Source organism: Amia ocellicauda, chromosome 7 (assembly GCF_036373705.1).
Source record: "Amia ocellicauda isolate fAmiCal2 chromosome 7, fAmiCal2.hap1, whole genome shotgun sequence".
In the NCBI taxonomy this organism is placed as follows: Eukaryota; Metazoa; Chordata; class Actinopteri; order Amiiformes; family Amiidae; genus Amia; species Amia ocellicauda.
Genome location: NC_089856.1, coordinates 43,221,815 through 43,235,841, shown reverse-complemented (window position 1 = coordinate 43,235,841; position 14,027 = coordinate 43,221,815). Strand labels below are relative to the sequence as shown.

General features: G+C 41.5%; 1 protein-coding gene across 2 annotated transcripts in view; it reads right to left on the bottom strand.

Moving 5' to 3' along the window:
* Positions 1-14,027, bottom strand: part of ephb1 (EPH receptor B1) — a 197,900-nt gene that overhangs the window by 122,721 nt on the left and 61,152 nt on the right. For both annotated transcript variants that reach the window (XM_066709787.1, XM_066709788.1), the window contains exon 2: positions 11,617-11,681. In XM_066709787.1, the coding sequence (XP_066565884.1) occupies positions 11,617-11,681 (65 nt within the window). The remainder of the gene's footprint in view (positions 1-11,616; positions 11,682-14,027) is intronic.

Genomic DNA, 14,027 nt, shown 5'->3' with positions numbered 1-14,027 from the left:
ACAGGACAGATGCCAGGCTTTAAATGTGCTTTTTTTTTCAAGCAAAGTGAGTTGTTCAATGGAGTTTATACAATCTGTCCTATTTGAATAGTTATAGTCTTTATTTAGCATTCTGTCTCTCGTTTGATTGTTATTGGACCTGTCTGCTAACTAAACAAAGCCGTGACCTAATCAAACTTTGACACTTCTGCAACGTTGAAATTCAAATTCCACAACTTGATGGATGCTTTTTCTGTGACAGGGGAATATTTAATACCCAACATGAAGTGTTGTGTTATTAATTTGTGATTGATGGAGGGGCAGAAAGTGTCGATGTGGTCTAGGTTGAGGTTTAAACGTTTCTCAAAGCTGTATTTTGGGAAGAGCGTTACGGAGTTACGGAAATCCGAGTTACGGAAAACTCTGAGGTTGCTTAGGTTCATGTAAATCCTAATTATGAGTTTTTATATCCATTGTGTGGTGTCTGACAACTTTGTGATTTTTGATAATGTTGAAATTCCCATCTCAGAGTCATATGCTATTTACAGTGGCTTCCTGCCGATCACAATGGATGCTCGAGACTTGGCGTTGATATCAGGGAGAGGGAATTCCTCAGTGACTCATTTGACATTCGCCCCTGTCTCAGTATCTAGAATTCGACAAGAGATTTCAAAACAATACATTTTTATATTTCAGGTTCTCTGTGTAGTAGCTGATTGATATAAGGTATAAAACTATACGGACACAAATATTATTATTTGATTATAGGACGTCTCTCCTTTATTATAAAGGTATTATAAATTATCAGGGCCGATCCCTCTGAAATGTGTTCAGTTCCCAAACAGAGGAGAAACCGCAGGAGGCTTCAACCTGCCTGCCCGAACTCAACACATCAAAGGACAGGAAGGCCGACAAAATAAGGAAGTCAATCTGTTGCGTTTCCGAGGAGGGTCTTTGAATCGCTGGGGCTCCCTAGCTGCTGCCCGACACCCGGCTTACCTGAGGTTTGTATTTAAGATCCTATGAGATTATTAGTTCGATCTCCAGATCACTCATCTGTAAACGAGTACATGTACATCATAGAGGGCACTTTCTACTTTAGATGTGTTCAAATGCAGGGGACAACAGTTCAAAAGTAGGTCAAATAAAATCCCTCTATGGCACCTAAATACGCAAGAAGTTGATAGATCGGTAACGATGAATGATTGTATCAACTCGGGTACTTGCAAGACCTTTAAATATAGATTTTGTGTTTCAACATTTCTCACTGCTCAAGTTTTTTTTGCGAACAGCAGGCCGATCGTTCTGTCTTGCTGCCCATCTCTGCTTCGCTAATTGGCCACCCTGAAGGTCAGGCGATTGAATGTGTCTGGGAATATGAAGAAGGGAGGAAGGGATCAATCGTATCAAAGGAAGAAACGACACAAAAAAAGTAGCAAGGTACCGTAAAAATATTTAGAAAAAGAGGAAGTCTAAAAACACAGCACCTCCAAAGTGCAAAACAGGTGAAGAGTTTTATAGCATATACGACAATAAAAACATCAGATCATGTATTGACATTGCCCACAAATATGTATACATGTGGGTGAAAGAAACTATGGTCAGAAACTAGCCAATAAGAATGGATATTTCTGTTATTTTAGAAGACTTTCAGAATTATCCAGTAGAATCATCAGATACATTCCGCTTTAGTCTCAGACACTTTATTTTGCCAGTTTGTTTTCCTTCTACTTCAGTTCAAAAGCAGAGTGCTTCTGGCTCCCAGATTTCTAATTAAAACAACAAACAAAACATACATGTTTTGGTGAATAACCTTAATCTTAAAGGGAAACAGAGCAAATTAAAAGAGTTCTTCAACGACATCACAGGAGTGTTTGGCAGAGTTTTAGAGCAGTACACAAAACATCAATTAAAAGAGCGCTGGCTCTGCATGTGTACTACGCATCTCACAAGTTGATCCCGGCAAAGGACTTGCATTCATATTCAACACAAACACAGCTGGTCCTGAAGTGGTGATGATTTGGGTTAGATTCCACCTAGAGTGGAAGAAATCTGTAGTTTTTGGATGCATCCATCATGCATTGAGTGACTACTTAATTAGGCATGTAATCCAGGCATTTCTGAATTATGACCTGGCACAGATATTTTCATCAGGGTGGTTACATTAGTTGGATACTAGTGGATGTTAATTTTGTGTTTCAGATCTGTGTGTACTTTATAGAGTGTTTTCTCAATGTTTTAGTAAAACACTACTCTCACTTTGAAGCTGTATATGACCTGTTTTTGTCTTTGTATATCTATTTGCATCCTCTATGTGACTTGAATCTGGTACAGTCCTTTTCACAAGCATCTCTTTATATTTTCGCTTTTTGGTTACTGAATTAAAGGTTATTTTTTCCCATCAGTTCCTTTATTAATTCATACATCTTCAGCGAGCTACACAGTGATGTACAATAGTATCACTTTTGATTTATAACTTTTTTTACATTTTCCTTTGAAGTGTATTTGTCAAGAACGTTTTCAATTCGAGAGAAGCAGTATTGCGCTGGCATCGTTTAAATCGTGGAACTCGCTGGCCTTTCTGTCCTATCAATTCTGAGCATCGAGTTCTGTTTTTTTTTCTCCAGTTGAGGCGTATATCTTATTTTGGAAGAAAGCCGGAGCTACTCTTAATCACGTGATTTGTGTTTTTCTTGCAGCTTGAAAACCACTATAAATAATAGCTAGGCAAACTTCCAGTATGTCAACCATAGCTTCAAATAATTAATCAGAGCATATTAATTAGATCAACTTCAATCAAATGACCAAATTCCAACGTCATCCTAAATTTGAACAAATTGCACAGGAAGCTTCAAACATTTCAAAGGTCTTCAACAAACAAACATCCAGGTCATTCTCAGCAAGTGAAGTTAGAAGCAACCTGTGAAATTATATATGAAATTAAAGTGTATTAATAATTGAATCAGTTACTCATGGTTGATGTGTAGGAACCTATAAGGGTAATGCACTTCCTACAACAGTATATGAAAATGTCCGTTAACTTAAGTTAACACGAGTCACTCCGTTAAGATGGGATCATGTAGATTAAAGCTTCTCTGGCCTCCTTTTTGCCCAACTCAGAAGGTATGAAGGAAGGGGGTAAATTTAAGATGAAAAAAGCATAATGCCAGTGCCTAGCCTCTTTACCACAGATATGGAACAAAGAAGAAGAGATTGTGAAACACAGAGAGAGACACAGAGAGTGACAGAGAGAGAGAGAGAGAGAGAGAGAGAGAGAGAGAGAGAGAGAGAGAGAGAGAGAGATAAGTGAGACAGAGGGAAAACCACCAGTCTTAGAGGATGCACTGGGGAGATAATACACAGCCCCCTGCTAGGAATGGCTGTAATTAAGGCACATTAGACGAGCCCCACTCCTCTATAGTACCTGTAATATTGGAGGTAATTTGCACTCTGGCTGTGCAAGGTTGCAGCTATTAGTGTCATTTCTTTATGAAGCGCAGGCAAACAATGCTCCGGGCTCTTGGCTGAAACTCAGCTTCCACTTAGAGCAGCTGGTGGCCCAAAAAGAAAGCAATGAAATCTGTTCTTTCCCAGAGATGCTGGTGTCTCACTGGGCTGGTACGAGGCTCGTGAGTGAGGTATGGGGACCCAGGTACCCTGTCGAAGTGGGGAGGTTGCACTGTATGTTTCTGTGTTGATATTTAATGTGAAAACATCTGTGTGTCATACATATTTACTAAAGGATCTCTCTGCTGTCACCGATTAAATTCTCCAACGGTTCTGTAATTTACTTTTATTGCTTTCATCAAATATTTACTCTCCATTATCTTAAAACAGTATTACACCTTTAGAGCATACAAAGACCATAAGATATGGATTTAATTTGCCGGCACACATTTTTTTACCTTCAGGAGGAGCAGGAGAAGGAGAAAGAACGAAGAAGGAAGGGGGAAGAATCAGAAAAATAAGATGAGCTTATACCAGCGATAGAGTCATTCTGGAAAGAGGAGTCGACAGCAGGCAAAAACAGAATCCAATCCAGAGGGAAAGAAAGCCACAAGCTGTGAACGCCCGAGTCCAGGAAAGAAGTGACAAAATACCACAGGCTTTGCTGTAATCAAGTGCACATCCACTGATGCTAACTATCCTCGCCCAAAACTGCATCACAGCACAGTGAGATGGTTTAGTCGAGTATTTCTACATTACTGAACCGTGTAAATATGATGGAGGGTGGCCTTCAGGAGACATTTGCAACTGCTAGAAAGGTACTGCGTCATGCTTTCTGTGAACAAGAAGAAACAAAACCTCTCGCGTTCACAATTCCCACCGAGAAAGTGGAAATCCGCCATGTTTGCAGTGTTGAGGAAGCGAATTTGGTTTAGTGGCTTAGGTTTGTACGCTCAGGTACATTACGGGCTGTTCTAGTTCAATACACACACTGCTTTCAATACGGGCCACCATGGTCCGTCTCATAACCGTCTTGATAACCCAAATAAACATGAGCTACAAAGCAACAGTTACGGGGAGCTAAAAGGACCAAACATTTCTGAGACAGCTCTATTTTCTTCCAGCTTAGCAAATACAGTTCCGATGCTCTCCGAAACCAAAGATAAGTCTTATAAAAAAGACTCATAAAAGGTACTAGGATGTTTAAAAAAATCACATAAAGACCTTAATGGTTTCCACTCACTGAACTACACTATAGGGATCTCAGCAGACCTCTCTTTCCAAATCTGGCATCTCATCTGCCCTTTCTTCTCTGAATTATGGCCCCCTTCCCTTTTTCCCTAAATACTCTATCAATTGACTATCAGGAGACCATTAAGTGTGGGGAGCAAGTGCTTGCCAGGGATTTTGTTTTGCAGTTTTTGCAGCATGGCACTGTTTCAACAAACATACAAGAGTAACTCCATCCAGACACCAGGTCTCCGTGGACTACTAACAAGGAGGGTGTATTTTGCCAAGTTTTGTGGATAGTTTGTAATTTCCGCTTACTTACTTGCCTTTTAGATAAACAGAACTGCTCCGTAATGCAAAAGTCAGAGAAAGATATTCATCCGTAGAGCCTGAATGCTTTCATTTTGTAGCTCGGATGCTGTTTTGCTGTGTGGAGACACATCAATAGAGGGATCACACTCCAACGTTGACAGAGTTACTTTTATTTAGACTGATTACATTTAGAGTTGTGCAAGTATTAACAATTCTTAATCAAGCAGGCACTACACATGAAGTAAGACTGATCTGGTTTAATGTATGTCACAGAAATACTTCAAATCCTGTAATTGTGTTCAGACATCTCCATGTTTGATGGGGAATGGAGAACGCTTAATGATAGGTAATTAGAGCGTTTTAGAAAGGAGGAAGACATAGAAAATAAACAAAAACAAATTGAAGCCCCTGTTTATAGTGCACTCATATGCTGATTCTTGTTTTCGATTGAAGCTGGATGGGACTGTTGATGTGAAAACCGAAAGCCGAAAACCACAAATATTTAGAACCATTTAACCAAACTGCTACATTTTCAGGGTCACTTTTCTCACCAAAAATAAACCATAACACTCCCATCACCTGCACTGCTTGTGGGACCTAGATTTCATTTGTATAATGTGTTTGCCTAAAATCAGTGCTTCCCAACCAGGGTGATTTATAATAATTCCACATTTCAGTTTACTCTGATGTTTACATCGAGGGGGTCCCTATTGAGAATGACAGCTTATACAGAAGTCCCCAAGCCAGAGAAGATTGAGAACCTCCCATTTCAATCTTTTTAATCATTCGACACATTATTCGTTTTTAATATCCCAATGTTTGTTTTCACTAAAAGCGGATCAGTCGAGGTGCGTCGGAGGAAGGAGGTCACAGTCCCTGGCAAACTGGGAACCATTTAAAACTCACCAATAGGTTAACCTGGGTTCTTCTGCACAGACGCACTCAGCTGCTGTCTCTGTGCCTGTGGATCACCATCAGGTCACCAGGGACCTCACATTTTCCAGCGATGCTTATTCTCGGCAGCCTGTAGATCCTCATAAACCTCCCTCACCCCACCCCCATCCCTCCCTGTGGGACTGCCCCGGATTAAAACTGATGAATTTCCCCTCAGGTAACCCCACACCAAGATTTCCCTGTGGACACTTCAGCAGCTGAACGGTAATAACCACCCCTCAATCCACACACACGCACACTCACAGGAAAGGGAACTTCCTGTTGCCAGCCCTGCATTCATTAACTCAGTTTGGTAAGGTAAGCAGCCGCCCAACTCCGAAGCGAGTACAGACGTCAACACTGCAATAAAGCAACGGTGAACATGAAAAAACTGAGTTAAAAATCAATTAAAACCCGCTCTTGCCTAGATAATGGCATTCCCCAATGGACAGCCAATATGGCTCTGTTTCCTGCCCGTCTCGCTTTTGTCTTTTCTAATGTTTCTGCTTTCTTTAAACACAAAAAATATCTACACCACCAGCAAAAAGGGCGAATGCAGCATCACTTTAGATTGGAGATCGCAATTGATAATGTTTTGTTCTTAAAAATTAAAATGACAAACAAGAGCTGCAGAATTCCCTTCTTACAGCACCTGGATTCTCCCACACTATGACTTCAGCATGAATAAATACAAGTCATTACTGTACAACATTGAAAGAGCAGGTTGTGTTTGATAACGAGCCTAAGGATTGAAGACTTACAACCCAGAGAGGGAGATTTGAGGCTGATGACCTTTCGTGAGTTGAGCTTCACCGGGAACCACCGACTCCCAACACGAGTCACTCTGTGATTCGTCTCCCAGCACTGATTGACAGGTGATGTCAACGTCCTGAGTAAATAACTGAAGCGCAGGTGACAGACGCTGAGTAAATCACTGGCTGGCAGTTTAATATTTGTACAGGAGAGATGAAGATGGAATAATAGGTGTCCTATCACTGTGTGAGCAGCGGGGTTTTCTTATCCCCTCAACATAAGGCCGAATCTTTCACTTTAGAGGCAGAACATCTTGTTACTTGTCTATTTTCCACCTGTAGGTCAGAGCGCGTTTGAATTTGAAATGTCTCTGCCTGGGGGTGTGAATTGAGTTGTTGTAAAAGGGTCATTTTATACACTATGACCCCTGTTGCATGTATAAAAATACTTCTGAGACACACAGTTCACTAACTCTCTTTCAAGAGACTCTCATAGCTCAGGCATAGATATTGATTCGTATAGATTTTAGGCGCCGATTCATATAGATTTGAAACTGGATGCACTGGAGGCAGAAGCAAGACCTCGAGCAAAGATACGGCCTTGGTTATCGATCACCCGCTTTTATTTTATACTGTATGGTTTCTGAGATTCAACTGAAAGTGTGTGTGTATGTGTGTGTGTGTGTTTGTTGTTCTTTATGCGCTGTTTAAGTTCAGTTTTGTATTTCTGTATCAAACAGCATGTCAAGCGGAGTATCGGAAACATTTAAAACTTTGCTCCTCTGTGTAGGAGATACTTTACTCATCTGTTTGCGTGCGAGGGGATGAGACCAGGGCCTCCCAGTAGAGAAGAAAAGCGCTGGGCACCCCCCCGCCACCGCCACCACTCCAGCTTCGCCTCCTTTATCCTCTGCCAGAGTCAATCAGACGAGAGGAGATTACTCCTGCTCAGCCGTCTCTCAAAATCACTTCTGCACGCCAGGCGACACTTTCTTTCACACAATCTCTCTCGCCTGCCACTTTCTTTGTCACCAGCAGCCCCCTCTTCCTCCTCCCTTTGTTTTCTTCTTCTTCTTCTTCTTCTTCTTCTTCTTCAACTTCTACTTTTTCGCTCTCTAAGCTTCCTGTTCTCCAGAGGGTACAGTCTCCATAATTACCTCTCCTGCCTGCTCGCCCCGCTGGATGGAGAAAGTTCAGAGGGCAGCCAGCTTGCCGAGAGCGAATCTTTAATTTGACTGCAAGCAGCGAAGGCCCAAGGCTTCATGTGTCAGTTTGCATGTCTGTACACGTGTGTGTGTGTGCGTATGTGTATTGAACAGTACGTTTTAAGAGTGTTTCTGCTAATGTGATAGAATGTTAATGTATTCCACGACTTCATATCTAAAGAGCTTTGAGTTAAAGATGAGAATCACAGTTTCAGGGGCACTAACAGTTCTCTGTGCCTGCTCTGTAGATGTACGTGTTCAGTTTTAACCATTATCAGTGAAGGGAAAAACTAATAAATTTGATTTGCAGTCCAATGTAAGTAAAACGTACAGGACGCGACAGAAGAAAAATCTTTGAAAAGCGACTGTTGCAGTCAATGATCTCAGCATTTGTATCTGAAAGGAATATAACAATTTTAGCAATAAAAAAGGGAAATTGAATATGCCAGGCTGATAAAGCGATCATATTTGGTGTTGTGTTGCATATTTTTAGGAATTCTACTATTACAAAATCAATGGTATTAAACAGGAGAGATTGTTTATAAGCCCAGGGAGAGCGATAGATTAGTCTTGGGAAAGCTGGCCCCAAAATATGTCTAACCATCCCTTTCTTTTTTTCTTTTCTTATTTCCTATTTCTCTCCATTTATCTGACCAGTGAGCAAGATGGCAAGATCACAGGTGCTCTAACGTTTCCATGTAAAACTCCTTTAACCTGTCAGGCAAATATTAAAGGACCCAGACCTCCTATAAATACAGCCAGCCACAGCCGACTAATGCTACACGGGTGACAAACCAAGGTCAGCCCAACTCCTGGATCTTCGAGATAAGTTGTCTGTTTAATTAAATTGAGCTAAAAATAAAAACTGACAACCTCCTGGCCATCGTGTGGATTGAGGACAACTGTTCCAGACTCGGCTCTTCCACGAGACTGAGAGGGAGCTCTCCCCCCCACGTAGACGGGGTATGACTAAGACACACGGCTGTTTTCTGCATATCCAGCTGGAGATCGGGGACCCACCGCTTCCTGAAAACAGTGGTAATTAAAACCTCTTCTGTCCGACACAAAAAGGCTGCGGTCTGATTGAATTAAAAATGTCCAAACATCATCGCACCCAGCAGGCTCTCGTGACAGTGTTTTGGTGTCGGAGGACTTGTGAAAGGCGGCATCCTGTAATTTTAATGCGCGGGAAATTTCTACTGATAACAGATAGGAAGTGAATGCACAGCGGGGTCCGGTCTGGGCCTCTGCTGGTACTGACTGTTTAGGAGGGTTGGTACTGATGGGCATCGGTTTGGTTGATAACCTAAGATAAACACGGCATCAGTCTTCAACGACAAAACAAATGAAAACTAAAATTAATTAATACATAAAAATGCAGTATTCAGTTAGGTCATGGCCAAATAACCACATTGAGGCCATTTTGTAATAGTGCCAGCTGGGACAGTGGGCCAAAGACTGCGTATCCAAGAAGTGGAATTAAGTGAATGCAGTTGTTTTGAAAGGGAAGCATACGAAAACACTTAATCCGGGCATTTTCACAGTTTGTATACATTTCCATATAGATAACAGTTTTATGATAGTGTTTTATCTTATTTTTGTACAGCAAACATTTGGTAAACGCGCAGCTTATAGACAGAAATGCTAGTATTGGTGCAGCATAAGCACGGGGTAGATTTATGATCAAGAGTCTTCATTACACAGTGTGTGGGTTGAGGTTAACAGGGTGTATTTGTGGGGTATATCTAGTCAGATGAAATACTCCGACCATTAGGAAAAGAGCCAGGACCGGGCAGATTCATCCTCCTGTTATTGCTTTTCTAAAACGGGAGTGAGGTGGCTTCTTGAAATGACTATTATGTGAAGGACTGACATTCAAGACATTTTTATCACGATGACAGCAAGCTTATCGTCCGAAAGTCAAATTAGTCTGCAGTGCCTTTTAGCGTTGCATGTCCTGTACAAGCAATTTGAAAACATGTGTTGCTTCATCTAACCATTTCACATACATTAAGGGCTATTTCTAGACGCGATAGAGATCGGAGTGGCTTCTGCTATTTCAGGCCTAAGCGGAATTTGTCACAATTGAAATTGAGCAAAACATCATGAACCCAGTGGTAAAATTTCTCATCAAAAAGATAAAAAAACAAGACTGTCCTCCAAATTGGTATTAGTATAGATTCTCTGTTTACTTGGGCTTGAGAGGATTCGTCTGATATGAATATTGACTGGTATCAATTTAAAGATTCTATGACTGAATCATATGCTTAAATGAGACTACGCAAAATCTAATCAAAATCTAGAACTCCAACTCGTTTTCGAATTGACAGGCCCGCTGAATAACTACATCTCCATAATTCTGGGAAAATGTAATCCAATTTCATCTAATGCAGTTTGTGTAAAAAAATAAAGTAAACACAATCAAATATGTACTACCCGGAAACATAATCAAACAAAGTGACAGTAGGAAGCTGCCAGGTTTAACAGTCAGAATGAGAAAAAAGCAGAATCAAAGGCTGCATGCAATTACATTCTGCCCGCTCTGGTTTCAATACAATCTGTTTAGCAAAATTATGCCATTCCTTTATTCAGTGCTGGTTATCACTTCACTGTGCGGTCAAATGGCTCTGCTGCTGCAATGCATTTAGCACTTCATTTATATGCAGCCAAGGGGTAAAAGGAAAATCTAGCAAGAAGATCTGTGAAGTATTGCTTCTACTTTGTGTAAAACTGTATATTCAACCAGCACCTTTGCCACTTAGTTCAGATATGTTTGCACACCTACATGGGGAATAAATACAAGTGGGATTTGTGCCAATGTGACACTGAGCTCATGTTGGCATATGCAGCTATTTTGGTGGGTATTCCACGTTATTTTTAAGGAGTGTGTTATGTATAGTAGTACACATTGAAACCTTAATGCTCAGTACAAGGTCATGTGTTAAATAAAGCTTTGGGAGGGATGAAATTTGAATCTAAGGCTGTTCCAACCAAATGTGGTCCCAGGGGGGTCAGATTCATGTGCATTTTCCCAGACTCGGAAAGACAGAGTTTAGAAATCCGGAGCCACAAGCAAGCTGAGGTCACGTACAAGAAGTGTATTCCTCCCCGACTTCATTAGCTTCACTGAAATCAAGCCACCATTGTGCAGTGTGTACCTCACTTTCAGAAATGATTATAATGTAATTATGAGGTCATGGAAAAATATGGGGAAAATCTAAATGCAGTCTTCTTGCAGACTGGTTCTTCTGAGAAATGGGGATATATAGTCACCCCAGATGTATTTTTTCTCCACCATTTTGTACAGATACACAATGGCTCCTGAACAGCATACAGAAAGGACAGGAAAGGAGTGGCAAGCAAGAATTTGCACCTTAGATACCTACAAAGGTAGTTGTCAAGATTTGTCCAAAGCACTTTGATTTGCCTTCCTGATTTCAGGTTCACTGCAGTGTGAGTGACACAGTAACTGTGCTAGAAAAATACTCACCACCTATCGTTCTACCACATGAGTACAAATAAGCACTGGAATCATTGGAGGGAAAATCAGGAGAAAAGAACATTCCAAAAACAAACCGGGTGACTAGTAGCTTTTCATCTGTGACAGTGTGTTATTTTTGGCAACTGATGCAAAATGAACGTTTTAGCATTATTCCTCATTGAAGAACAAGTGTTTCTAGGTAAATTAATATTTGTCATTGTCCTGAAACGAATAGTCAGACTGTAAGTGTGTAGCGAGAGAAGAAATCAGTGCTCACCCCAGAGGCAGGGTACGCCGTCCACCCCAGCTCAGCTGTGGCGATGCGCGTGTCCATCACTGTTTCTGCAAAGGAAGGGGAGACACAGGGTTAATGACGGATGTTGACCACACCCAAGAACAGCATCTACGCAATACTGAATAATTGATCACGAACAAAACAAGTGCTGCTGGGGTCACACAGAACCCCATGCAATGCAGAGAACAGGGCATGCATTAGCACATATATATTTAAATCAGCGAATAAATTAAACATATGTACAGCAGAGCGACTTCCCATTATCCTTGTCAAGGTCAGCCCATGAATTAGACTCTAAAAGCCTGCGTTTATTTATATACATGCTTTGACAGCAGTATAAGAGACAGAAATACTGCAGAGTCCAAACGGCTAGTGTGATTTCAGGATGTCCAGAATTGGCCTCTCTCAGTACAGTAAAGTGACCTCTTTCACTGTTTTCGTGCCTGACTCACTACCTGTGCCCCAATGTAGCACCCCATCTCCACTTTAAACTTAAAATTCTTAGCTGCCCACAATACCTTCTCCATTAAAACCTGAAGAGAGGGGGCGCCACTGGGAATCACCCCTCTCTCTGCACGGGCTCGACAGGCTTCTTCACCTAGGAAGCAACATCTCTTTTTCCTTGTTTAGATATCATTATACACAGGGCCATCAATGTGACACAACAACGGATGACAAATGTGTCTTTTCTGAAGCAGTCATACATTTAATATGCATTTGCCAAGACACAACCCAGTTTTCCTTTGATATCTATGTGTGTGTGTATTCTGAGGCCACCGCCACATCACTCGTGCTGAATTGAATACAGATAAGAATGACAAATAGATGCAGAAGAGAAGATGTATCAATATCGAAGGCTCTTCAATTGAAGGGCAACAAAGGACAAACAACAATTACTAACCTTTCACTAACCCCTGTGCATATTTACAACACACACTGTGCCACGATTTGAAACCATATTTACCCCAAATTACTTAGATTACTTAAATAATGTATTATACATATACACATATACATTCATATTTAACTATACATTTGCAGAGTTCTGTAAAAAAAGTAATACCCGTCCAGAAGGAACTGACTTTACAGTGTATTCAATTTCAATAAAGTTTTCTGTAGATTATCCCACTGTTATTGTGTTTTTCTCGCAGAAGGTATGATTTAAAAAATGACATCCTGTTGCCAAGGTTGCACTTTTTCTTTTTCTTTTCCTTTGTCCACAGTGTAGGCTTGAAATGAACTAAGTAATGAGCGCATTAACCACTGTGGAACACGATAATTTACCTAAAGCACGACAGAGCATTTTAAAACCAGTTTCACCTTCGGCTGTAAATACCGCATCTCAGGCTTTTGAGGCCAAACCAATTGTTTTCTTCCAGAACCAGACAGAATACAAAAACAGCTACCAAAGAGCCAATATCTCGCGAAAGATGAGCGCTTGTCTTAATTTAATAAACCCCATCTATCAGCTGTCTAACTGTCAGCTCATTTCCAAAACTAAATATACCTTGATGAATTCCCTTTTAAAAGATTTTCCCTTGCGATTTCAGCACCAAGCACCCCCCCCAACACTAAAATAATCAAATAAAACCTGACAGGCTTAAAATAACAAAGTAAACCGCACCGACACGATCATCTTTCAGAGAGGCGCAGCGCATCTGAGGAGTTTGTGCCACTGTCACATTCGCAGGACTGTATTGCAGGAACAAAGTCACGGAGGAGAGAGAGACCGTCTGTGGCGCTCTCCTTAATGAACCCCAACAGTGGTGAAATGAATAGGGATGGCAGGGATCCAAGGAGGATTGTCAAGTCCTTTTGATGAATATTTGCAGACTTGGCACATTCGGAGAAAGCTGATATTGTTCGAGTGATGAGAGGTGAGGTTCAGAGCTAATCTGCCGCTTTTCCATGGCTCTGAACGGCAGAACGGTCTGACAGGGCACCGAAGCGGCTCAGAGCAACACTTCCCCCGTATTTAGGCATAATGGCTTATATTATGGCCTTCTGTTTTTCCAGTCAGCTCCGTGAAACCCGTAGCGTTTCTCGCTAACCTCGTGCCAGGCTTCCTTTCCCAGCCGTGGGTCCCGGGGAACATTTGTCCTCTGGGGACGACACAGGCCGATCTCCAACAGAAGGGTCTTTTTCTATTTCGCAAGCCCGAGAAACACCAAAATAACTCTCCCCTCCGCGTACAGTGACCTTTCTCATGTGCCTTTTCTCTTGAAGACGCACGCTAAAGCCACAGTTCTTGTAGGGGAGCAGCACTGAAGCAACTTAGTGCATCAGCCATTGCAGGTGCTCCGGACTCGCGTGCGAAGGACAGGTGGAGGGAAAACGAGATTCCATTCATAGTCTGTCTGATGCATTGAAATCAATGCTGATAAGCCAATGTC